Raw genomic sequence first — 27646 nt, 5'->3', positions numbered from 1 at the left:
GATGAAAAAATTAAAAAGGTAAATGAATATAAAGTTGAGGGATGATGCATTACATATTAAGATCTGTGTGATGATTTATGAATGTAAAATATAGGGAAATGAGGAATAGAAGCAGAGGTAAAGTCAGGTAAGAGGTGGGCTCTGATGAAATGAGAATCTGGTTCATTGTGTATCTAAGGATGTAGAAAAAGCACAGATCAGGAACAGAGATGAAATAACATGGAAGTTAAGGATACTGATTATAAGAGTACATGATGATAGAAAGAGAAGCACTCAAGGATACAGAAACATATCCTCATATCCAATCCATGGAGGTAATTAGGGCCTGACTCCAAAGCTCAAAGGGAAGGCCTCCCTCCATAAATCCCTCTTGCACTTAGAATATCTCTTATCAGCAAGATGCTTCTGGGTTGGGTGGAGAGTGACCCAGATGGTGGCCAATTTTACTCCCCACTCCTTATCTACAGGCTAAGAGCCTTATCAAAAAAGCTGTTTCCTGAGAACAGTTGCCTCAAGGGCACAAGAAGGAGGAAGATAACCAGCGCAGTGGCCAATTGCTTTCTACTTCCCTGGCTTTGTGGGGCAGAAGCAATATAACTTAACAAATATTCAAAGGGAACTTTTCTAAAATTGACATAATCTCACTTCACTCTAATAAAGGAAAGAAGCAGCAAGATCATGAAGAAGATAAAAGGAAAAAAAAACATAGTGGAATAGAAAAGTAATGAAAAAAATTAGAAATTTGGGGTAGAGAAGACAAGACTCTTATGTCAACATGTTGAGATTTCAAAATAGTGGTCTTTATTTAGTCCAAAATTTTTATTTTTATGTGTAAATTTGTTTCAATTACAAAAGTAATACACACTATTATAAAAATACAGATGGTTAAGTAGGATGTGATAAAAGAAATAGATGTGACATAAATAAATTTACTTATTTATTCCTTTATTAAAGGACATTTGAGTAATTTGGTTTCTTGCTTTTATAAAGTAGGCTTTAAGGGACAAATTATATTACCCTTGTACATATAATCTCATGCACTTATGTGAGTTTGTCTGTAGGGAAAAGTCCTAGGAGTGGAATTGCTATGTTAAAAGATATAGTGCCTGGGTGCTCAGTTGGTTAAGCATCTACCTTCAGCTTAGGTCATGATCCCAAGGTCCTGAGATGGAGCCCCACATCAGGGCTTTCTGCCCAGTGGGGAGTCTGTTTTTCCCTCTCCTTTTGCCCCTCCCCCTGCTTGTGCTCTCCCTCTCTCAAATAAATAAATACAATCTTACAAAAAATATATACACACATAAATTTTGATGAACATTTCCCTTCAAAGCATTGTTCCAATTTTTCTATCATCCATAAGGTATGAATGTTTGTTAGGCCATAACTAAAAGAGGTAATGAACTGGGAGGTGGAGGCAGGAGTCATATTGTACTACATGACAGACAGCTTAAAATTGACTTTTAAATATCCATGTCCTTAAAATATTCCCTGGTCATTCTTGATACCATCTAATATAAAGCCCCAGCTTTCGCCAACTTGTTGGTTTCTCCCCATCTCTCCCCAGAAAGCTAAGATTTGGGTAGGTGGAAGAGAAGGAGAAGTATATTATTTGTTTGTTAAATAATTTTTTTTTTTGCTTATTAAATTTTTGTTTTGGGTTTTTTTGTTTGTTAAATAGATTTTATGTGTCATGCATTGTGCTAGCTGCACTGTATTTATTTTGCTTTATTTTTTCAATATTCAAATACCAGTATACCACAGCTAATGTCATAAAAAGTAGATGTTATGCAAGAAATAATATTAGAGAAAATTTAGGTACTATAGAAAAGACATTTTATAATGACAATGATGTAAATCTGAAATTTGTATTCACCAAATAATATAGTTTCAAATACGTAAAGCAAAGTTGACAGAACTAAAAAAGAGAGAGAGAGAGAGAGAGAGAGAGAGAAGAAAAAAAAGAAACACATTTATAATCATACTCAGAGATCTTAACACACCTCCATCACTAGCTGAAAGAACAAATGGACATGAAATTGATAAGAATAAAGAAGATCTGAACACCATGATTAACCAACTTAGCCTAACATATTTAGACCACTAGACCTAACAACTACAGAATGACCATTTTTCCCAAATGCACATGAAAGATTTTATCAAAAGAAACCATAATCTGATTCAAAAAGCAAGGCTCAACAAGTTTCAAAGTATTTAAATTTTAGAGTATGTTTTCTGACTATAGTAAAATTAAACTAGAAATGTATAACTTAAAGTATTCCCAAATGTCTAGGAAATTAAGCAACACAACACACTTCTAGATGGCTCATATGTTAAAAAAGAAAAAGAAAAAGAATAAGAACTCAAAAGTTAGAAAATACTTGGGACTGAATGATAATTAAAGTGTGACACATCAAAAATTTCTTACATAGTGAAGCTAAAGCAATTGTCAGAAGGAATTTTAAGAAAGAAATAATATCTGTTTGAGGCAAACTGTTCCAGAGAGCAGAAAAAAGAGGAAATTCTTTCCAACTCATTTTTGAGGCAGATAGCCTTGATACTAAGACCTGGCAAGTACATTACAATAAAGGAAAAGTACAGACCAATCTTTCTTGGGAACACAGATGCAAAAATCCTAAATAAAATATTAGCAAATTGAAAAGGATACTATATCATGATCAAACAGAATTTATGCAGAAATGTAAAGTTGATTTAACATTGAAAAATCAGTGTTAATCACCACATACCAGAACAAAGTAGTCACACAATCCTCTCAATAGATGCATAAGAAGCATTTGATAAAATTCGACACTTATACATAACTTAAAAAAGAAAAGTCAGGGGATCCCTGGGTGGTGCAACGGTTTGGTGCCTGCCTTTGGCCCAGGGCGCGATCCTGGAGACCCGGGATCGAATCCCACGTCGGGCTCCCGGTGCATGGAGCCTGCTTCTCCCTCTGCCTATGTCTCTGCCTCTCTCTCTCTCTCTCTGTGTGACTATCATAAATAAATAAATAAATAAATAAATAAATAAATAAATAAATAAATCAAATTAGGATAGAAGTAGACTTTCTTTGATAAAAGTATCTACAAAATATCTCTAGATAATACTTAAGGGTGAAATATAGAATGCTTTCCCACTCAGAATTGGGAAAAAGAAAAAAGATATCCATTCTCTCCACCTGTATTCAACATTATACTGGAAATTATAGCAAGTATAATAAGTGAAAGAAACAAAATAAAGGAAGAAGTAAACAGGTGGCATTCACAGATGGCATAATTATAGACATACAAAATCCAAAAGAATCTAGAAACTACTAAAAATAATAGGAATTTAGCAAGCTCACTGAATATAAGGTCAATACACGAAAACCTATTATATTTCTATATACCAACAACGAACAATTAGGAAATGAAAATTTATAAAAATATCATTTATAATAGCACCCCCCCCAAAAAAAACCCTAGTAGTAAAGCTAATGAAAGACCTCCACCCTGAAAATGGTAAGACATGGTTGAGATCAATTAAATAAAACCTAAAATGAGATATGTCATGTCCATGGATTAAAAGACTCAGTATTATAAAGGTGTCAATTCTCCTCAAAGTGATATATAAATTCAATGCAATCCTATGAAACCCAGCAGATTTTTTTTTTTTTTAGTGGAATTGAAAAGTTGATCCTAAATTTTATATTGAAATTGCAAAGGACTTAAAATATCCCCAAATAATCTTGAAGAAAAACAAATCTGGAGTCATACCAGATATCAAGACATACAAAACAGCAATAATTAAGACTATATGCTTCTTTTTTAAAAAATTTTATTTATTTATTTATGATAGGCACACAGTGAGAGAGAGAGAGGCAGAGACATAGGCAGAGGGAGAAGCAGGCTCCATGCACCAGGAGCCCGACATGGGATTCGATCCCGGGTCTCCAGGATCGTGCCCTGGGCCAAAGGCAGGAGCTAAACCGCTGCGCCACCCAGGGATCCCAACTATATGCTTCTGAGATAAGGATGGACAGTCAGATATACCAATGAAACATAAAAGAGACCTGCACATTTGCAGCCACTTCATTCACAACAAAGGCACAACTGCATTCAGGGGGGGAAAGTATGGTCTTTTCAATAAATGGTCTGGGTCTACTAGCCATCCATAAAGGAAAACAAAACAAGACAAAAATCTTGAATCTTACCTTACACTACATACAAAAATCACAACTTGAGATAGGTCACAGACCTAAATATGAAAGGTAGAACAAAATAGCAGAACAGAACACTGTATAATGTTTTCATGAACTTGAAAAAGCTGTCCTAAATATGATGCAAAAAAACAACTACTCATAAAGAAAAGATTAAATTAGACTCCATTAAAATTAAGACTCTCTATTCATCCAAGGGCACCATTAAGGCAAACAACAAACTGGAAAAAGTTATTTACAATACATGAATCCAACAAAGGATTCAGTATCTAGAACATATAAAGAACTACTATAAATCAATAAGAAAAAGACAACCTTATTAAAAATTGGGCAAAAAAGACTTTAATAGGCACTTTATAACAGAGGACATCCAAATGACCAAAAGTATATGAAAAGGTGCTTAACAACATTAGTCATCAGGGAAAATGCAAATTAAAAACAGAGTACATGTGGCACCTGGATGGCTGTCGATTAAGTGTCTTTGATTCAGGTCCTGGGATTGAGCCCCATGTCAGGCTCTCTGCTCAGCAGGGAGTTTGCTTTTCCCTCTCATTTTTCCCTCTGTGCTTTCTCCTCCTCCCCCCCCCCAAATAAATAAACAGAATCCTTAAAAAATATATTAAAGCCATAGTACAATATGATTACATTCCCACTAGAGTAGCTAAAATCATAAGGACTGACAGTACCACATACTGGCAGAAATGTGTAACAGCCAGTAAAACCACTTGGAAAAGTGGCAGATCAACTAAATAAAACTAGATATAATGTATACCCTGTGACCCCGCAATTCCACTCTTAGTGTATACTCAACTAAATTAATGCTTATAGTTTTATTTGCAATAGTTCTAAACAGGAAATAATCCAAATATTCATCAACAGCAGTTGGTAAGCAAACCGTGCTATATTTTTAAAATGGAATACACTGGATAAAGAAATATGTTGCTGCTGCATGCAACATGGCTGAATTTCATGCAGCAAATGCTATATATGAAAGTAGCCAAACACAAGAGGATGTGCTGTGCGTTTCTAATTACACAAAATCTAAAAACAGGTATAATTAATCTATGTGGCAATGACTAGAAGGGAGCACAAAAGACACTTCTGGGATGCTGGAAATACTTTACAACTTTGGCAAAATTTGTCACTCAGGGTGCTAACTCCTGCACCTCTGGTTTGTGTCAAATGGCCCATCTGGGCTGCCTCTAACAAAGCCAGATCCCATGTGCCATGCTACAATGCTTTATCTGAGACAAAGCCTCTGTGAATCTGTTGAGGCTGGACACCAGAGAGTGGAGCTGCCACTCTAGCCCAGTAGAGGCCATGCTAAACTAGGCCCTCTCCCTGAGGCAGAGAAGATGAGACGAAGATGAGGATGAGGCAGTCATGGCAGCAGCATGGACTCTCCACTGAGCAAGCAGGTAAGGCCCAGTTAGCAGGGAAGGTCAGGTAAATCTGTAAAGTGCCTAAACTGGGTCTGTCACACCTCTGTCACAGACAACAGCAGAAGCCACGATCCAATAAGGGCAGGGCAGCTAAGGGCTCAGACCCCTCACGAATGAAGGCTGTGGTTACACCAAAAGGCAAGCAAACAATACAGATCAGCCAAAATGCTAGCTAAAAGTGAGGAAAATTGGTGATAAAGAAAGGAGATAAACATCTATAATGGCTATGAAAATTAATATAGGACAATTTTACTAAAGCAGAATTGGGAGGCTAGAGCGGGGAACCATACCACTAAACATCAATTACAGGAAGAACTGTCAATTATAGACCCCAACGGAGAATCATCAAAGGAAAGAATCATCCATTACAGGTCTCAACAAGGAAAGATGCACATGGCATCTCCTACAAGAAATCAACTACCCCACAACTCAGACAGTTTCTCCAATGGATGGATTTTCCTTCAAAACAGTCCCTCCCAATTTCCTCAAATAATATTCCCTTCCCCTTTTTCGTGGGGGGTCTTGCCTATGGTTTTGCCATAGCTTGCATGCCCCAAATTATAGTTCTCTATTACTCCTGAATGAATCATTTGCTGACAAAATAACTGATTCTTATTTTAAGATCAAGATGGTTAAAAAAAAAAAGATCAAGATGGTCTTGAGATCAGCTCCAGCAGCAGACACTAATTTATTTCAATAACTGTCTTGTTTTAGGTATTTTAGGAGAGTGCAATTGGCCACCACTTTGGAGGAGATTCTATGAATGATGGGACTTCTGCTTCCTCTCAAAGAAAAAGCAAAATAGCTTGTGCTCACACATACATAAATGCAAACTCTACACTCTAATATTGGAGGTAAATATTATGGAAGGACAACAGTGGGTCTGCATCATTGAAGGGGATTAGTCTCTCAGAACCCTCTTAGATTTTCTTGGCTCCATCTGTGCACTGGACCTCAGTTACTCCTCCTCCTATTTTCCCTTTCCCTTATTCTCACTGCTTTAGGGTTAAATTCTCCAATTACTAGCACATAAGCTTGCTTTAGGCTCTGTTTTTTTAGGGAACCCAGGAAAGACATATATTTAGTTGGGAGTGTGAGATGTTTTAGATCTAAATTTTTTATGTATAATAAATGCATACATTTATTTGAGTAAGTTATTTTTGTGTAAAATCATACTTAGATCATCAGGATACCCACTTTATAATTGAGTATTTCCACTCTGTTTCAATACTTCACTTTGGATTACTTAAAGATTAGGTACTTTAAGCAGTAAGTTCTATTTATTGGCTACAAGTACTAATCTAATTTTCACGAGCCAATGTCAAAGAAAGGGGACAGACAAGGTGAAATTGATGCTTACTACAATGTAAAGACAAAATGAAGTCAAGGGATAAAGGGATATTTCAAGTAATTTGAATACAATTAAATGGTGGATCAGGCCAGCCCCCGGTGGCTCAGCAGTTTAGTGCCACCTTCAGCCTGGGGTGTGATCCTGGAGACACAGGATCGAGTCCCACATCGGGCTCCTGGTATGGAGCCTGCTTCTCCCTCTGCCTGTGTCTCTGCCTCTGCCTCTCTCTCTCTCTCTCTCTCTCTCTGTGTCTGTCATGAATAAATAAATAAAATCTTAAAAAAAAATGGCGGATCAATTTGAGTTTCCATCTGAGGGTTGGCAAACTTAAAAGAGTCTGAGCAGTAACTGGCAGGACATAATTCATATTCTAAGAGACATTTAGTTTCAATAAAATGTTTTAATGTTGTTAATTTTAATTATATTGACCAATGGGAGCTACAGAATAGAGAAATAGAGGTCTGATGAGGAAACTGGGGGGAGTTTGCTTTGCACAGTGATATGAATTTTGTCTTTTCTCTCCATTATAAAATATTCAATAATATCTATGTTGTTTTCTAATGTTTTTTAGATGTAAGTGGATGATTGTTTAAGAGAGCACCAAGAAGTAATGAAGCTATGTCCAGATCAATGAGGATTACAAAAAAAAGACCACTATGAAGGATAACTGGGTATACAGTTTACGCTTAATGAATGCTCACTGAATATGCAGAACAATCAGGCCTCCATGGCCAGGTGAGGGTTGAAGGGTGGTGTTGGGTGGGTCAGTATCCCTGGTCAGCAAACATTTGTAACAAGTAAACATCTTTCAATGGCCAAGCTGCTTGTCACCTGTGAGTCCCTCCAGGGAACAGGATGTGGGCTCTCCACCCTCATTCCCAGCATCTGGCACAGGTGAAGGCAAGGTTAATAATCCTTTCAAAATGAAATATTTGTAAGTACACAGAATTTGAGACTAAGCTATAGTTCCTTATATTGGAGACAAATGCAATAGTGAAAGAATTTTGGGTCAAAGGGTTAAATACTGTGATAAATCATCTCTGATAGCTTGGAAAAATGTGTGTCTATATATTCATTTATATATATATATAGGGGTAAAGAAAGATACCTCTAAAAGCAACATTCTCCAAGGAAGAAATCAAAGTGCGATGTACAGCAATGGGGTCATTTAAGAGTTCTGTTTTCATCTTGGTCCTTCATCTCCTGGAAGGGACCCTGAGCGATTCACTCATTCAGCTGAATAATAATGGTTATGAAGGCATTGTCATAGCAATTGACCCTAACGTGCCAGAAGATGAAACAATCATTCAACAAATAAAGGTAAGTTCAAAATAATAATTATTCACGCTTTAAAAAAAATTAAGTGTAATGCTGTGATAGAACAAACATGAGTTCTTCAACTTCAGCTTTGTGACACTGGCAAATTATTTTCATGTCTGAGCCTGTTTCTTCAGTTGTAAAATGGAAATAATAACACTAAACTACAAGGATTCTTGTGGAAGATAAGATAATAAAGGCAGTGCACATATTTCAGAGTTTGATACATTGTTGGTGCTTAATAAATGACTTGGTCTGGACAATTTCATTGAAAACTATTTAGTTTGACACTAAGGTAGGGCCAGCTACATTTGGCAGATATTGTGAGATATGGGGAGGATAATTCCTTTGCTTGATTTTACCATTGGCTTATATAAAATTCTTTTATTCTCTTAATTTTAACTCCCTTGTTTGTTATTAGGATCCCAGGATGCAAATCTCTGATTTAAGAACAATCCTGACCCTTCCAATAAAAGGAAACTGTGCATTTTACCAGCCCCAATGCAAGTAACCCTCTCAGGGCTGCTGGGGGGCAAGGAAAAACTAGGGAAGAAGACTCAGTCTTCCTGTTCCAGCAGAGCATCTAACTGCTGTAAGGTGGAGGGATTAGAGAGGTCATGTGCAAGAGCAAACAGCTAAGAATAAGAAGGAAATGCCTTATAAAGGGCTGTAGCACATCCAGAAGCAGTATTGTGAAAAGAGCAAAAGTGTTAGTCATAAAATGGGAATAATAATAAGTACCTTTCTCATAGGACTTTGTGAGGATTAAATTTAGCAATGCATGAATATAAGGGAAGCTGAGTGAAGGGAATATGCGAACTCTAATTTTTTCATGTCTTCTATAAGCCTAAAATTATTCCAAAAATTAAAAAGAAAAAACTTCAAAAATATATGCATCGCGTCTAATGCATTGTAAGAGCTCAATAAATGGTAGGCATAGTCATCAATAGCCAGTCCCACTTTTAATCCTTCTAGATAGAAAATGTTCCTCTTAACCAAGCCAGATGGACTAAAGCTTGTTTCTGGGCAAAATTCCTGAGTGTGAGCTCAGAAGTTAATAGTACAAGGGCTCCAAAGATCACTCCCAAAGGTTCTTTGCTCTGAGCAGAAGCAAGGCCAGAAAGATGGAGTTTGAGGGAGAACCGTTTCTATCACCAAGAGCAGTTTGGGGTTGGAGAAATGCAGCAGTTGATGGGGGAGGAGAAGCTTACCTGTTTAACTGGAAGACTATCAGGTTTACCACCATTGGTGAAAGAGAAATTCACCTTCTGAAATCTCTCAGTATCAGAAACCTTGGGTAAATTTTTAATTACCTCTAAATTTAGAAAAGGTATGAGCAAAAGTGACGCAGCCACTTGGAGCAGCAAAGTGTGAAAGAAAAATGTGGCCTCCACTGTTACCATCTCTGGCTGGACAGTTAGTAGGGCTCAGGAAATGCCAGGAGGAGGACCCAGATGCCTTATCTTGAATGGCAATGCTCATTTGTATTTATAGGTGCCTTAGAGCTTTCAAAATGCTTTCACCTACTATCTTTGGGGGTTTTTCTCCTGAGAAATGTGCTTCTCACTACAATTATTAAATTGTCTTTCTTACAAGTCCCAAATGCATTGGCTATAAGATAAATTGGTTTCCACATCTTCTCTGTAAAAGGAACACTTTTAAGGGCAATCAGTGTGCTCAGTGTTTCTCAGTAGTTCATAAAAGTGGGTTCTTCCCTATTTGATGTTCCCGATCTGTAGGGTTGAGGGACCTCACTGTGGGCTTTACTGCCTTTCCTGGACATCCCTCACTCTCCGCTTTCTGAGAGGATTTTGTCCTTCCCGCCCTTGTGGGGACAAGTCTCTACATCAGCTCTTAAATACAGGCTTCAGCAACAGTCCCCATTTTACCACCTACAGGACCGGCAGATGGCGCTGCAGCAGTTCTAGCCACTGCACCTTCACCGCACAGTAGTAGTAGTTCCAGAAGCAAAAGGAGCGCGTGCACAAGACGAGGGAATGCGAGTCAGGGAGAAACTGTGTTCTCGTGTTCTCTCTCTCTCTCTCTCTCTCTCACACGAAAGATACACAATCGGACAATTGGAGTAGTTTGGGGTCTCCTCAATGCATGGGACCCAGGTACCTCCTGTTTTGGCATTCCTGGACAGCTTACCACTCATCATAACCAATTCACTCATTCATCCGACAAATATTTACAGAGCATTTACACTATGTCAGTACCAGGAATCCAGTGATGAACAATATACTATCCTTGTCCTTAAGGAATTACCTTATAAAGGTCCTATATACTGTTATCCTCAATTTTCTCCAAACTTCAAGTTTAAATGCCTATTTGGATATGAAGTCACCTTTTCAAAATCTGGAACAGATGCCAAAGCAAAGATCCTTTATTAATGTTTCTATTAAAATATGGAAGACAAGAGCATTTCATGCTGCTTAATTCTTCCAGGAGATACTGAAAATTCACATTTCACAAGTCAAATTGTGATATAATACTCTAATGTAGGAAGTTTCATACCTACTTTTCGACTTTTTTGATGATTTTGACTAAGTGTTTTTATTTTTTAAAATTATACAATGTTAAATTCTCCTAGTGATTGTTAAAAATCTGGCTTTTGGGGAAGAAGGAAATGCAAATCATTACAAGAACTTTTAGAAAGCTCTCCAGCTCACCATTATTTTCACTATCTGAAAAGAGAGAAACTGAGGCTCTTAGAGATAAAATAAATTCCCCAAGTTAATCCTGTTAGGAAATGGCAGAAAAGGAGTCACTCCTGCATCAATGCAAGAGCCCTGCTTCCTTAAGGCCAACCCCACCAGGCACCTGAGCCTAGTCACCCTGGTCTGCTCCAGCAAGGACTTTGCTCCTGCAACAATCCTTTTTCTTCTTACATATCCGGTGATGGTTTTTTTTTCTTTTTTCCATTAGCACATACATATAATAGTTCCTACTTAAAAAACAAAACAAAACCCCGTTGCCCTAAGGTCCTCCTTCAGCTACTTCTTCATTTCTCCATTCCTCTTTAATTTATAGAAAACCTTATTGAACTTATTCATCACCTCTGCTTCCTCATCTCCTATTCTTTTTAACTCACTCATATGGAGCTATCATCTCTATTCCACTAAAGTGGATCACTCGGGTTGCTAACTCCATTGTTCAGTTCTTAGTCCTTACCATACTTGATCAGTCAGTAGCATTAGACACCAATAAGGACCCTCCTCTTCTTAAAGTGCTTTTTTCATTTCTTACTCATACACCTGCTGCTCCCTGAGTTCCTTTGATGGGCTCCTCCTTACCCCATCTCTAAATGCTGGGGGCATCAGGGCTCAGTCTTCAGCCCTCTTTCTATCTATACTCACTTTTGCACTTTTTCAGTCCTAGTAGATCCAGTGCCCCTTTGCATAATAAATCTCTTATAATACCCCCTTCTACTATCTTGTCATGAAAGAACTCAGGGAATCTGCTGAGGCTTTATAATTTAACACTCTAGCTCTTTCATCTTAGAGACATAAAGTTAGGTGTAACTTGAAGAGAAATTAATTATGCCACTTCCTTATACTGAACACCTGGTACTCTACTAAAAATAAATGCTCTCATAACATTTAGTTAACCCCCAAATTATTACAGGAGTCAGCAGTGCTGAAGTCATGCCCATTTTAATTTCAGTTTCTCTCCCAGTACTACTTGATGTGTGACTTTGAGACCTCTACTCTCTAATTGTCAGTTTCTCCTTACAGGTTTATTGATCTTAAAAAAGCAAATGAAATGAAACCAATAGCTAATATTTCGTAAGCACTTGTGCTACGTAAGCATGGTTCTAAGTTCTTTCTTGACTTGGTTTGGTCCTCACGACAACTTTATGAGCTAGTCACTAGAATATTTTCCACTCTATACATGTAAAAACTGAGGTTCAGAAAGGCTTGAGGAAATTGTCCGATGTCCTACCATAAGTGGTGGAGCCAGAATTAATGTCTGCCTCTGGAGTCTGCATTGTCAACCACTACACTGTGATCCACAGCATCTGGGAAATGCTCAGAAAAGGTTAACTATTATTACTAATAAAAGGTAATTCCGTATTTCCCCTTCCCATTTTGATCAATAACTAGTCTTTGGAAACAGGAAAAAAAGATGTAAATTTGAATGATGGGTAGTTTTGCCTATTTTCTGCCATAATTGTGCTGGTTATTTAAGTTTTCTGTTTTCCCAGGACATGGTGACCCAGGCATCTCCATATCTGTTTGAAGCTACAGAAAAAAGATTCTATTTCAAAAATGTTGCCATTTTGATTCCTGAAAAATGGAAGACAAAACCTGAGTATGTGAGACCAAAACTCGAGACCTACAAAAATGTGAGAATACCAAGTTCTTTTTTCAAATTCAAGTTCATACTCTTGATTCAGATTTTTTTCATCAAAATATTCTAGAATCAAATGAAATTGTTTCAAAATACTCCTGTGTGAATAAGGTCAATTCATTTGCTAAACTTTTGTAATAATGACTTTTTCTTAAATTTCAGGCTGATGTTCTAGTTGCTGAGCAGAATCCCCTAGGTAATGATGAACCGTACACGGAGCAGATGGGACGCTGTGGAGAAAAGGGTGAAAGGATTCATTTCACTCTTGACTTCCTAGCAGGAAAAAAGTTTTCTCAATATGGGCCACAAGGTAGGGGTAGAGAGAAACTATTTTGCTATATTTCTCACAGTTTATTTTATGTTCAAAGTAGAACATGATCTAAGTAAGCACATATAAGCAAAGTAAGCTATTATTAAGCAAATCCCCGCTTAAGATGGGGATTCAGAATAGTGCATTTTTCATTTAAAATTTAATTTTTTCATATTTATCATAGGTGTAAATCAGTATTTTTTTAATTTCTAGAGATTGTTATTGAATAATATTTGTATGAGATAATAACTGTAAGGTAGTTTGATATGTAGTATTAGGTTTCTATGGATCTGTAGAGGGAAACACTTGAACAAATTAAACCTCCTGCCTGCAACTCAGGTCGTAGCCATGAAATGGCGGAGACGTACAGTGCTCTCAGACTTCTGTGCATCAAATCCTAAATGGATTGTTAAAATGCAGATTCTGTTGAGTAGATGTGGGATGGGACTCAAGAATCTGCATTTTTAATAAGCTCCCAAATGATTCTGATACTGGACCACACTTTGAGTACCAGAGATATTTTGCAGTTCAGCGCTCTAAAACCCATGACTAAAGACAAAGTCCAATTTTCCTTCACAAAATTAACTATCATTCCCACATGAGCTATTTACAGCAATCTTTGGAGAAAATATTACAAGAAACAAGCAGAAGAGTATACATAATATGTACTTTCCGAGTATAATGAAATATGATTAGTTTTAGATAATTAGGTTAACTAATAACTAGTTCTAAGTTTCTTTACAATCTTGAGAAGATTAGAACCAGTTTGATTTCCTTCGTTTAAATAGGCAAGGCAGAGAAAACAAACAAAAAAGTGCTAGCACCTCCATACTCCACCCCCAAATACACTAGAGTACTTACAGACCTTATGAGAAAGAGGTGTCAAACAAATGTACCTCTTTGTTGTTCTTGTACAACACTCCATTTCAACTCCATAATGACCAGAAAATTCCCAAAGTATGGCTCACTGTGTGTTGAACTGATTTACCTAACTTCTCCATCCCACTCTTGAGCCCACCTCAGCCATCATGGTCATCACATATAATGTCATTCCTTTATAATCTCTCCTTTCTGTACTGTGACTCCATGCCTGCTCCCCCACAACCTTCTCTTCCATTTAAGAAGCCATCATTTGTCCCCCAGCGCTGACAGAATAGTCTAAGTCTTGAATGTGAGATACTAGGTCTTCCTCAGCATGCATCTTCTCATATAATTGTCCAAATTCAGCCCACTTAGGAATTTACATTCCAGAAAAACTGAGCTGACTATAAGTCATTAAGATTCATGCAAATTTAACAAATACTCACTGAGTGCCTATTAAGTTCTAGGCACTATTTGCCAAGGCAAGACAATAAAGAAGTCATGGTATCCATTTTTATGGAGACAAGTGTCTAATGTGAGAGGTCAGTATGTAAGCAGCAATGAAAATATAATATGATAAGTGCCACAATGGAATACAATGGAAGTGCAAAGGAGGGGGTATCTGGACTAGTTTGAGGATGTCAGAGAATGCTTCTAGGTAGATATAAGCCTGATCTTGAAAGAAGAATAGGAGTTATCTAGACAGAGAGAGGAAGGGAGTATTGTAAGCCAGAGGAAAAATGTATGAAAAGAACAAGAGATGAACAAGAGCATGATGTGACTCCAGGAAGTAAAAGGAATTCACTGTGATTATAGAGTTTTGGAAGTGGATGAAGAACACTAAGAAATATGGCTATAGAGAGGATTAGCATCTGGATCATCAGGAACCATGTATGCCATGTTGAGAAGCTAGACTTCACCTGAGCACCATAGGGGTGCCACTGAAGATTAGAGATTTGAAGGCCAGTTGGGTGGCCATTGCCATGATTCAGGAGTAGGTGGCAGTAAGACTGGAAAGATGAGACTAGGTCAAAGCAAAAGGGCAGAGGTGTGATAGTCAGACCTTGAGGGTTAACCAGATATGAGCCATGAGGGAGAAGGACATATTCAGGATGATGCCCAAGCTGCCCTGTGAATGCCTCTGGCTCTCACAGCAGCCTGCATTGACTTCCATCATTACACTTAGGTCACTAGGGGTTATAGTTATCTGATCATTTGTGTCATCTGCTGGACCATGAGCTGTGTAAGGACCAGCTTTTTTGTATAAATAACTGCTTGACACTTAACTAGTCCCTAATTAACAGTTGATGAGCCAAAATAAGTGTTGTATTTTAAAGAAATGTGCAATTGTCATTAAATTTTTCAAAGGAAATAAAACTTTTAAGTGAAAAAAAATTAACATAGCAAAGCATAATGATGTTCAGAAAAATTACTTTTTCCCAGTGTAAGAAGATAATTTTATCATTCTTATTGTAATCAAGTATTTAAAATATTTTCTCACAGAAAGGGTCTTTGTCCATGAATGGGCTCATCTACGATGGGGAGTATATGATGAGTACAATAATGACCAGAAATTTTATTTATCCAATGGAAAAAAAGAAGCAGTAAGGTATGTATATTTTGATATAACTTTTCCCAAAGTATTTTAAATTGCAACCAATTTTTTCATGAATTGATGACCTTAAAAACATCAAGTTTTTGTCTTATTTTTATCTCTGTTTTATTCTTAGTGCTTTCTTTTTCAGCTTCCAAAAAACCTGCCACTTTTATTCACTTTATAAGTGCTTCAATTAGTTGAATTCTCTACTCTGCAGCTACAAATCACTTGCCTGTGTGTGCAACTGTAAGAAATCCATAGGTGCTATGTCAGAGTCTCCATCTTCCTATATCAGAATCAGGGACATAAACAAATCTAATGAGAACAGAATGATATCTATGTGGACTTCATCAGTATGAACGGGCCTGGGAGGGACTGTGGAACTTATATGAATGACAATCCAAATATTTTTTAAAAACCAAAATTTAACCCAATTCAAATTAAATTTTCCATGGTATCAATAGAAAGCTAACTGAATACTTGGAAAGTACTCTTGACTGCCATTATTTTTATGGGTAAATTCAATTTCAGTGAATATAAACTGCTTTAGTACAAACATAAAAGACAGAGAACTTTCCAATTTACTTGAAAGAGCTAGCATAATTCGGATACTAAAATCTGACAGGTAGCATAAAAAGAATTCCATAGGTACAGTTTTCTAAAAATATTTTAAATAAAAGGATAGCAAATTACATTTGGCAGAATTAAGGGACTATTAAACATACTAAAGCCAAGTAGGATATCCAAAAGTGCTGTGATACTGGGTAACTAAGTAATACAGTATATTGAGTAAAGAAGAAAATAATTATTCTAATAGGTTCTCAAAAGTTTGATAACCTTGCACATGTATGCCCAAGTTTAAAAACAACAACCTCTCCTTTAAAGATAGAATTTGGTACAACACTCCTCTATACTTCTGCTTGCAGTTCTGCTTACCTGATGGCTGTTTAAGGGGAGGCACTAAGATATGGTTCAATTACTGTCTAGTTGGTGCATCTGTTTCCCAGGGGAGCTGAATTGGACTCAGCACTCAACCCTGGCTTCCCATCTTTCCCACAGGAGCATTACTTCTTTCCACTTTGCCTTTCTTTACTACATTCAAACCCTGCTAGCGAGGTCCACTTCCGTTATATTGTCCCTCATTGTTACATCATTTCAGGCATAGACACTAAGTGCCTCCTAGAACTAGACATAGTACTGATTCCTTTAGCTTATTCCATGTGCATCTCATAGACCACAGACCAGGGGCCCTTCCCTGATGTGATCATATGTTGGATTGACCTTTCCAGTCTCACCCAGTGGATTCTATCCCAAACTCAACACCTGCATTTCCCACTTCTCTTTTCTAAGTTTCCAGACACTGTATAGTCCCTCAAGAGAAAAGCTGATTAGTACATAGTCCTTTCTAGACATATTCTAACATATCTACATATACAGCATATTCTTCCACAGATAACATTAGCAAAGCTGACATGATCACCATGTCCTCTTAACAAGAAATTTAATTATAACATGTTAATAATATTTATTGTTTCTTATCTTTCAAATATTTTTATTGCTTTGAAGGCCTAGAAGCAATTTTAAAAATGGCAGTACTGCCCACAGTAGAAGGTTACTTCCTTAATATAATACAGAACATTAATTGAAAGCCAACAGCCTTTCATATTTAATCGGGAAATGCTAGAGACATTCCCAGGAATAAGGATGACCACTATTAACAGAATTATCTAACCTTGTTTAGAAAGTTGTAGTCAGTGCAGTAACACTTTAAGCTGAAGATGTTGAAAAAAGTGTATGTGAGGGGCTGCTACTCAAAAGGAAGAGAGAAAATTGCTTTTAGGCAGGTGAGATGTAGTCCACTTAAAAAAATCAAAGGAAATAAATAGAAATTAAAATTAACAAAGGAAGTCAATAAGGTGATCAGATATAAAATGAATATTCAAATTGCCTTTCCATAGATTAACAATAACTAGTTCAAAAATATAATGGAAAACAATATTCCATTCAAGAGAGTAATAAAAGGGGAGAGATACACCTCATACCTGTTGGAATAGCTAAAATAAAAAATACAAGAAACAACAAGTATTGGTGGTACTGTTGGTGGGAATGCAAACTGGAAAACAGTATGAAGTTTCCTCTAAAAGTTAAAAATAGAGCTACCCTATGAACTAGCAATAGCATTACTGGGTATTTACTCAAAGAAAACAAAACACTAATTCAAGGGCAAATATGCACTCCTATGTTTATTGCAGCATTACTTATAACACCAAGTTATGGAAGCAACCTAAGTGTCCATCAATAGATGAATGGGTAAAGAAGATGTGATTTATATATACATAAATGGAATACTATTCAGCCATAGAAAGAATGAAATCTTGACATTTTCCACCACATGAATGGATCAAGAGAGTACAATGTTAAGTGAAGTAAGTCAGAGAAAGACAAATGCCATATGATTTCACTCATATGTGGAACTTAAGAAACAAAAGAAATGAACAAAGGAGAAAAAAAGAAAGAGATAAACCAAGAAGCAGACTCTTAACTAACTGAACAAACTGATGGTTACCAGAAAGGAAGGAGGTGGGAGAAGAAGTGAAATAGGTGATGAGGATTGAGGAGTGCACTTGTCATAATAAGCACAATTAATTAAAATAAAAACCTAATAAACAAATAAAATAATTTTTAAAAGTAGGGGAAACTCTAACCAATGTAAAAATCATGTTAGAAGAAAACAACAAAATCCTTCTAAAGGATTTAAAAGAATATCAGGATAATCTGGGAGCCTTTTAATTCATGGAAGATGTAAGTAAATTCAACCCAAATAAATATATAGGTTTTTTGTTTTTTTTTTTTTAATATATAGGTTTTATGAAACTAGTTAAAATGCTAAGAACACTTTTTAAAAAAATAATAATAATAAAGGGGAATTCTACTTATTGAATTTTAAATATACTCTAAAGCTACATTACTTAAAACAATGTGGACTGACAGACACATGTATAATAATTTAATACAGCTAGAATTACAAAGCTATGAGGAAGGACAGAATTTCTTAAGATATCAGGACAATTTTTAACTGTGAGGGGAAAAAACTAATAGACCCCCTTCCAACTGGATAGACTCATTAGATAAAATGAATAAGAAAAACTAGATGAATAAGTATTGAACTCTTATATAGGGAAGGTCTTTCTATGCATTCAGGAGTCGGAAAAAGATATCATTCATTTTTATTCTAAAAAAATAATAAATTTGGCAACATATGCATTAGAATTTTTGTTGTACAAAAATCAAACAAACTAAAAAGCTAAAAACAGAACAAAGTATTTACAAAAATTAAGAAACCAGGCTTTTAAGAGCTTAGTATTACAACACAAAAAGAACTTTTAAAAACCAGAAGGAAAACAGCAATACCCTAATAGAAAAATGGACGCTGAAGAATAATAAATTACTCACAAGAGAGGAAATAAAAATGGCCAATAAACAGATAATAAATGTTCAGACTTACTAGTTATAAAGAGGTGCAAATTTGACAAAGATGAGAATCGCTTATGACCTAGTAAGTGAGGTTACTCATGGTGTGATGAGTATTCTCACAGATGGCTCTTAGAGGCATGAACTGGTACACCTTTCCTGGAAAGCAATTTGATGACACATAAAATCTATAAAATGTTTCCTATTTTTTGATCCAATTTCATATTTAAAAATCCATTTTAAGAAAAATGATAGGATGGGCTGTATCAACAGACTTTAAAATGTTCAAACTTTTACTCTGGGAATCAATCATGCAGCAAACTTGGAAACAGTATAAAACTTTATGTGAAATTTTATTAATTCACTGAAGTTTTACTTTTAGTATTGACAAATTGGGGGGAAGCAAATCAAGAAATTAGACTAGATTCATATTATAGTATCAAAACATACAGATATTAAAATCACATTTTGAAAGATATAAAATATAATAATATGTTAAAATGTTAAATATACTAACATGCTAAGTTTTTTAAAAGCAGGAAGCAAAACTTTATGTGAAATGTTATGCTGATATGTAGAAAAGAAAATATTTCAACATGTTAAAAGTAGCTTTATTTCTGATGGTGGGACATGATTCTTTTCTTCTTTAGACACTTGCTATTTTCCAAATTTCCTATAGTGTTCATATATTGTTTATATACTCAAAAAATAAAATACATGGTAAAAGCAGTCCACTTATATATAATGGCCACAAACTCAGAAGCATATAGTAGAAGGAAAAATCCAAAATATCTATGAACATACAAGAACTATGCAAAAATTGTATGATATAAACTAAATGGAAACAAAAGAGAGCTCCTGATTTTCTAGGAATGAGTGTTCTAGATGAGGAGGTGGCTAAGTACTTGGATCCTTATTAATTCTGATAGCAGTCATAAGCCAGACTTAACTTTTCCGCTGCATAGAAACAAATTCTGATACCATTTTGGGAACCTTTCAAATACTTTTTGCCAATTAAAAATGACTCTGATGTGAGTTTAATAATTTTACTATTTAAGGTGATATATTTGTTCATTGAATTATGAGAGAAAATTGTAGATATCAGGACAACCTGACCACAGAGTCTAACCCTCTGAAATGATTACAGCACCTAAACATCTAACCTTAATATGTTTTCAGATGTTCAGCAGGTATTAGTGGTAAAAATGTAATAAAGAAGTGTCAGGGGGGCAGCTGTATCACCAAATCATGCAAACTCGACAAAGTAACAGGGCTCTATGAAGAAGGATGTGAGTTCATACCTTATGACAGGCAGACTGAGCCGGCTTCCATAATGTTTTCGCAAAGTATTGATTCTGTAAGTACCCTGTTCTTTTTTTTTTTTTCTTGGCACTTATGAATTTAGTGAAGTTCTTATCCCCCAATCACTACAAGAAAGGATCAAATTTAGGAAATCACCAGTAAGAGCTGATTCTCTGTGGGACAAGCTGGGAGTACAAAATCAGGGATAAAGTCTTATCTTTCCCCTACCCCTTCCTTAGGTCCATTCTTAGGGCTCCATTATCTTCCTCCCACAAGCTTATAGTTTCATTGCTGAGTATTATTTCAAATATCCTTAAAGGCAGACAAGCACAAAAACTCTTAGTTAAATAATAAATTTACCCAAGAGGATCAGACACTTTTTTTTATTTCTTAAAAAGGACATGATCAGTAGCCTGAAATATTTTCAGACTGAATATTTGCTTTGGGTTGTTACCTAAAATTTTCTATCTTTTTAAGAGTATTGATGCCTGTAAGGAGTTTGTACATGGTTTTAATGGTTTTAAGTGACTTTAAAATACATCTTAATGTTTTTTTTTTTTTTAATGACCAACAGGTCGTAAAACAAACTCAACAGATTATCCTTATTAATGCTAAATATACAATACCAGCAAACTTGCACAAAGTAAACCTAGATGTATCAGTTAATTACAGACTAAAGTCAGTGGAGACACTTTGTGGGGCAACTCTCTTCCTTTTTAGTCTCTTACATAAAATTATGTTTTCCTTTTGGAATGAGGTTAAAGTAACTTGTAAGAGTCTGTCAATAAAAACGCGGTATAAGTTTTAAAAATGTGATGTACGTGGTTCAAAAGTCCCATCCTTCAGTCTGGTTTTGCAGTCCGTTTCTAGATTTACTCAGAAACTTTCAACAGGGGCCCCAGATTATGTGTTTTAAATTAACTACAAAATTAAGTTTGATGCACAGATTTGGGAATCTTTGTCCGCAGTTTATATGTGTTTCAGATCTCTGGCTAAAATAGAGCCTTATGTATGATATTATGGAAACAACCCAAATCACCTGGGATATGCAAATGAAGAGAAAATAAGTGTTTTACAGCTAATGATTACTTTCTAAATTTCTAGAATCCTGAATTTTTAGGATTTTTAATTGAGTGCTAATACTGTGAATAATAGTCTAAGAGGAGGAATGAGGTTATACATTCTTTGCATACTGTGGCTCCTTTTTTAATCCCCCAAATGCTAGGGATATTCATGCTTAAGAAAAAGGGGAGGAAACTATCATTTATTGACTGTGTTAGTAAGGACCCTATTCCATGTTCTCATGTAATTCAGTAATAACTATTGCCCTTTTATAGGTTAAAAAAAAACTGACATGCAGATTTTAGGGTCACTCAAAAAACAACAAACTTATATTGAACTTTTATTATGTGTCAGATACTGAACCAAGTTTTGAGGAAGCAAAATTTAATGAGACTATTTTCTGCCATAGATGGGCTTATAGTGTATTAACAATCTTAAAGGGGTCTTACTAAAGTATCTGTAGGGTACTGTGAAACCAGAGGGTTGAATAGAAATTCTTTGAGGGGAAGGTAGGAAATGAAAAAACATTTTGAAAATGACCTTTTGGCCAAAACATGAAGGTTAAGTTCACAACTCAGAAGATAGAGGAAGAGGAATTCCTTGACAAAGTGAGAACCATGAGCAAAAATACAGAGATATAAAACAAGGCAAGTTTGAAAATTTATGGATTACAATAGAGGGATATTAGAGACTTGGAATGCACAGCCAGAGTGAGGATGGAGAGTGAAGCAAAATCTAGGAGATTGCTGCTTGCTATGTGAAGCAGTCCAGATCACAGTGTGTGAGCAATGAGGAGATACCAAAGGGTCTTGAGTACAGGAGTAAGAAAGAAAATGTTTCTGGATGCTGTGGAGTGGACCAGTTTGGAGAGCAAGCAAAATGAAAAAGGCAGATAACAGACCAAAATAGTCTGAGGAAGGGACCATGAGGGCTTGAACGATAAAGATTCCAATGGAGAAGGAGAAAGATGATGAACTGGAGAGATAGTGAAATAGATGGATCTTGGTTACTTTGTAGAAGGAAGAAGATAGATTTCCTGATGTAGTGACTGGGTGAATAGTAGTGACATCGAGTTAGAAAATACATGAGGAAGAGTAGAGTTAAAGGAAAAGTGGTAAGTTCAGTTATGAGCACATGAAAGTTGAGGAGCTGGTGGGACATTTTAGTGGAAAAAGCTGGAATACAGGGTGTTGGGAAGTGAGTAGGAAGTAAGGAAGTGAGTGAGAAGTAAAAGGATGGAGAGATAAGATGGTACCAGCAGAGAAATGTCCAGAAGTGGGTGTTTTGAAGATAGTGGCTTGAAATAGCTTGAAATTTGAGACATAGGAAGGAAGCCAAGAGCAAATAAATAGATGGCTAAGGAGCACTAAGGGTCCAATGAGGTTGAAGATGTGGTATGAGATAGAAAGTCTGAATTATGACTGTGAATCTCTCCAGCAGAGTCCTGCAGTGATTATGGGATTAAGCCAAGTTCATGGGTTAGCAGGGCAGACTAGGAAGGAAGGCAAGGGATTTAAATATCCTTCTCTACAGTTTATCTCTGTAATTTTATTGACAATTCCAGGTGGTTAAATTCTGTACAGAAAAAAACCACAATAAAGATGCCCCAAACCCACAAAACCGAAGATGCAATCTCCGAAGCACATGGGAAGTGATTCAAGATTCTGAGGATTTTAAGAAAACCACTCCTATGACAACACAGCCACTGACACCCACATTCTCATTGCTGCAGATCGGACAAAGAATTGTGTGTTTAGTTCTTGATAAATCTGGAAGCATGGCGGTACGTTCACTGGTCTTGGTCTTTGGGATGCTGCCCTCATATTTATGTGTGATATGATCTACAATTTGTAACAAGCTGGGAATAAACACAACCCTTAGAGTCAGAACAGTTACAACAATAACATTACCATAAGAAACACCCACCTCAACTCTATTCAAGAGAAATTCAGCAGCAAGTATCTCATTTGCCAAATTAAATGAGCTTTAATTTATGAGCAAGATCTGCTAATTAACATTTTTTATGTTTCACTACAAGATGTAGGTCTATAGAACTACTACTAAGGAAGTGAGTGAGAAGAGAACTAAAGATCCAACTAAAGCCTAATCTGGCTTGATCTTTTACAGTTACTCAAACAAAGGCCCTAAAATTCTGCCCAAAGATGCTACTCAATATAAAGGAGAAATTTAGGGACGCCTAGGGGGCTTAGCGGCTGAGTGTCTGCCTTTGGCTCAGGGCATGATCCTGAGGTCCTGGGATCAAGTCCCACATTGGGCTCCCCCAAGGAGCCTGCTTCTCCCTCTGCCTGTGTGTCTCTGCCTCTCTCTCTGTGCCTCTCGTGAATAAATAAAATATTTTTTTAAAAGGAGAAATTTAACATGGAAATTTAATATAAAGGCCTTGAATAAGCTTATTGTCGTTTACACTATGTTAAGACAGCTACTTCCAAATTTCCTCTACACTGTTTTGTTATTAGTCTGCCCATCTAAACCCAACCTGACTGCTTTTCTTCTACTTCTCCATACAGACTGGTGACCGCCTTAAACGACTGAATCAAGCCGGCAAACTTTTCCTTCTGCAGATAGTTGAGCAAGGGTCCTGGGTTGGAATGGTGACATTTGACAGTGCTGCCCAGGTACAAAGTGAACTCATACAGATAAACAGTGGCACAGAAAGGGATGCACTCACCAAAAGCTTACCTACAGTGGCCACAGGAGGAACGTCCATCTGCTCCGGGCTTCGATCAGCATTTGCTGTAAGACAAGTTTCCTTATCATTTGTCAATGCTTACAATTTCTGTTGCCTAAATGTCTCTCCATTTTCAACAAAATTAAGTCACATTTTCTCTCATATTTAAGTTCTTTCATAATATAGTGCCTACCTACCTATTCCAAGTTTATGTCACAGGGACTCTCTTCCAAGTGTCCTACATTTAAGCAAATAGGATCGTTTGACCTTCAGCACTTCCACATCTTTGCCAGGCTCCCACTTAGTATACTTTCTCTTCCCTCATCTGTAATTCAAATCATATTCAAAGATCCATCACAGACATCACCTACTTCTTAGTATCTTTCCTGATTCTTTCAACTATATAATTGCTCTTTCTAAATCCTATGAACTTTAACAAAAACATTTCTTATGACTTCTAGGCTCTTCTGTCTTATTTTCTAACCATAAACTTCACTTAAGCAAAATTTCTTTAGGGATAGGACTTACATCTTTACCTTGCAGGCTGCTGCACAGTATCTTTTATACGGAAGGTTCTCAATAAAGTTGAATTGAGTTCTTTGATAGCACCTGATGCTTATTTGCTCTAAATATATAATCCAATATTCTATATTTATTTAGAAGATATTTACCCCCATGACACAAATAATAAGAGGCTGAAAGAAGCTAGCTGATTAAAGTCTTAGAATCTCTGTGGCATTCTTGGGCAGGCCAGCCTTCCGCCTGATATGGAGCAGAACATGTCAGTAGGGCTGTTCCAGATTCCCAAGCAGCAGCAGGAACATTTAGTTTCCAGCTCACACTATTACTGCATGTGGACAAGAGACAACCATTTCCTCAAATTCAGTCTGTCCCTCTGGACTTTTTATTCCATCTTTGAAGTTCAGTTCCCTAAAAGTGGTTTCCACTGTATGCATAGTCAGCTGTAAAACCCTTGTCCAGATGCCTGTGTGCATCTGGATTCTGTTGCCTCTATCACTCCATTCACCCAAGCTTTGATTAAAGAAGCAAATGAGGGAGGGGAATGGGCAGTGAAATCGCTGACATGTTATATTAAAAGCCTACTATGCAAAACCTTAGGGGAGATGAGTAATGCCAGATGGCTTGGTGGTGAAGAGAGAACTTCTGGTTTTGCATTTCCACTTAGATGGGTGAGAGAGCGTGAGAGATACAACTGGAATTTAGATGCTCCTCCTGCCCAATGGAGTCCAGATGTGGGAGGGGAGGAGCTTGTGTGTGATGAGGTAAAGAGCCTTGGGTCCTACATTGTCCTCAAGTTCCCCACTGGTTCCTGCCCCAAGACCCTTGTCAGGTCTGTTCTGGGCTCCAGTTCCTGCTGAGGTGCCTATTGGACTTTGTTTCCTGGGCTTGATCAGAGCCCTGTGATCCTTCCTGGCTGACTCAGCCCCACCCTGGCTCTCACTATCGGAACAGCCCTGAACATCCCCTTGTCCTCTATCCAACCCCTGACAGACTGAACAGCCCTCAGTCTGAATGGCAAGATGACTTAATCTCTTGTCTGCTGACTTCTGTCTTTCCTATGGGATATGTGGGAACTTCTACATGTTTTCCATGGCACAGAGCAGTGATGGGGAGAAGTAGGACAAGGGAATCCAAATTAAGCCCTTTCTCTGGCCTCTCAGCTTGGTCAGAACAAGGACACAGCCATAGCTGAGAGGATCCCGGGCTCTGGGCTCCTTCATGTAGCAGCAGACACAGTTCTGCTTTCTTCCCTTGTGTGGCAGTCTCCTCTCAAAGATCAAACAGAGGGTGACAGAAGTCCCCTGTGCTATTAGCTTTCCTTTCAACCTACTTAAGATGCCTTCCCTTTCTAAGAGTCAGGTCCAGAGAAGGGAGGTTACTTAGGCTTGCTTGCTTGTTTTCTCTTCTTCTGGGTCTCTCCTTCTACTCTTTTTTAGGGGAAGAATGGACTCTTGCCTTCCTTCCTTGAAATGAGTAACATTATTTTTTAAATCTAATTTTCCTTCTACCATAATCTTATCCAACACTGGTAAGAGCTGTGTGCTTTCTGTACAATGTAAAAAACTATATTCTGTGTTAATCAGGAATAGTTGAAACATAGATGTCATAAGACGATTAGGAGCTGGGGTTAATGGGAACAAAATTATTTGTTTTAATCAGAGGGAATATTAAAAATTTTAATAACTCATATGATCTGAGTACTCATCGGTCAGAACCAATGCCAACCATAAACAGTTGGTCTACTCAGATGGTGAATATCAGATGGTAAATATCATACAAGCTAAATCCACTCTGCATCTAATATCTCCCAAATATTATCCTCCCTATTCAATGAGGATGGTTTCTGAAAGCATCTGGGAACCTCCGTCAAGAAGAGGCCATGTAAGAAAACTAGAAAAACCTCCTTTGTTGCTTCCCCAATGCTCTCTTTTCCTGGAATAATCTTGTATCCCTCTTTACAGAGTCTGCTCTGCAACAGGGTAACCGAGAGAAAAGACTACTACTACTGTCAAGTTCCATGAATGTTGCTGATTTAAAATTATATCATTTTAAGACAGAGAGATATTTGACGATTCTCAGGCACTTCCGTTTATTCCCTCTGGAGTTTCTCTTCTCATTCCCTTTAAATGCAGTTTTCCCAAACACTATGGCCACCCTAACAACTCATGCCCTGCATTATGTTCTTAGGTTATTATGAAGAAATACCCAACAGATGGAGCTGAGATAGTGCTATTGACTGATGGAGAGGACAACACTATAAGCTCATGCTTTAATGAAGTGAAACAAAGTGGAGCTGTCATCCACACAGTCGCCCTCGGACCCTCTGCAGCAAAAGAACTAGAGGAGCTATCTAAAATGACAGGTGAAGGGTGGTCTGCTGCTGCTGTGTCCCACTGAATTGTCTCTTCCAATGGACTGTGGCTCCAGTGAACTGGGGAGAAGGGGAAGGGTGGGACATATATAGAGAGAGGGGTAATCTTATTAATTAACTACCTGCCTTTACCTCCAAATGACCATTAGAATTGACCCTCCATTTCTTGTAAGGCCTCAGTTCTAGGATTTTGACAGTCTGGAGAAAGATGGGACCAGCACAGCCCTCTAGTTAGGACTCAGGTCTCTCTTCCCAGACACTTTGTAAGAACTGCAAAGAACCTAATAGGTTAGCCAGAAACCACTCTCTTCTACTTGGCAACTGGCTAAGAGACCCAGGGAAGACAGAAGACAAGCCACTAACTATATAATACCATGATACAAGTCATCTACTAACAGTAGAAAGCACACTAGAATAGAAAGCCTTTGACTTTACTATGGAAAGGAGAAGGGTCCAGGAAGGTGACATCTAAGTTGAGACTCTAATAAGGAGTGGTAGGGGAAGAGCAAAGGGCCTAATGAATCACACTGAAAGTCACTCTGAAAATGTAGAAAACAATGCAGTTTCTCCACAAAACATTAATATATTGTGCTTCTCTCATACACAGACAGATGGTTAAAATAGATTCCATATGTGCTTGGCTTCTTTAGCAGAGTAGGTGGGCACAATTTTTTTTTTAAACTTCTGGCCAGCATTATGGATATCGATTATTATGCTGAGTTGCCTTCTGAGGCAGCCACAATGAATGACAGGGCTGCTTGTTCCAAATACTACCTAGCTTAGTCTGGGTTTCCTAGAAGCAG

At 37.1% G+C, this 27646-nt stretch overlaps 2 protein-coding genes across 2 annotated transcripts in view; one reads left to right on the top strand and one right to left on the bottom strand.

Moving 5' to 3' along the window:
• The window catches only part of ODF2L (outer dense fiber of sperm tails 2 like), a 120138-nt gene extending 99820 nt beyond the window's left edge, over positions 1 to 20318 (bottom strand). The window contains exon 1 of the mRNA XM_049111725.1: positions 20199 to 20318. The gene's annotated coding sequence lies outside the window, so the exon portion shown is untranslated. The remainder of the gene's footprint in view (positions 1 to 20198) is intronic.
• Positions 8068 to 27646, top strand: part of CLCA1 (chloride channel accessory 1) — a 29354-nt gene continuing 9775 nt past the window's right edge. The window contains exons 1-8 of the mRNA XM_025417760.3: positions 8068 to 8308; positions 12513 to 12653; positions 12821 to 12968; positions 15333 to 15438; positions 20077 to 20254; positions 22826 to 23044; positions 23790 to 24017; positions 26660 to 26834. Coding sequence (XP_025273545.1) covers positions 8147 to 8308; positions 12513 to 12653; positions 12821 to 12968; positions 15333 to 15438; positions 20077 to 20254; positions 22826 to 23044; positions 23790 to 24017; positions 26660 to 26834 — 1357 coding nt within the window. The 5' untranslated portion in view covers positions 8068 to 8146. The remainder of the gene's footprint in view (positions 8309 to 12512; positions 12654 to 12820; positions 12969 to 15332; positions 15439 to 20076; positions 20255 to 22825; positions 23045 to 23789; positions 24018 to 26659; positions 26835 to 27646) is intronic.

This window comes from Canis lupus, chromosome 6 (genome assembly GCF_003254725.2).
Source record: "Canis lupus dingo isolate Sandy chromosome 6, ASM325472v2, whole genome shotgun sequence".
In the NCBI taxonomy this organism is placed as follows: Eukaryota; Metazoa; Chordata; class Mammalia; order Carnivora; family Canidae; genus Canis; species Canis lupus.
The sequence above is the reverse complement of the archived record's forward strand: the minus strand, read 5'-3'. Positions and strand labels throughout refer to the sequence as shown.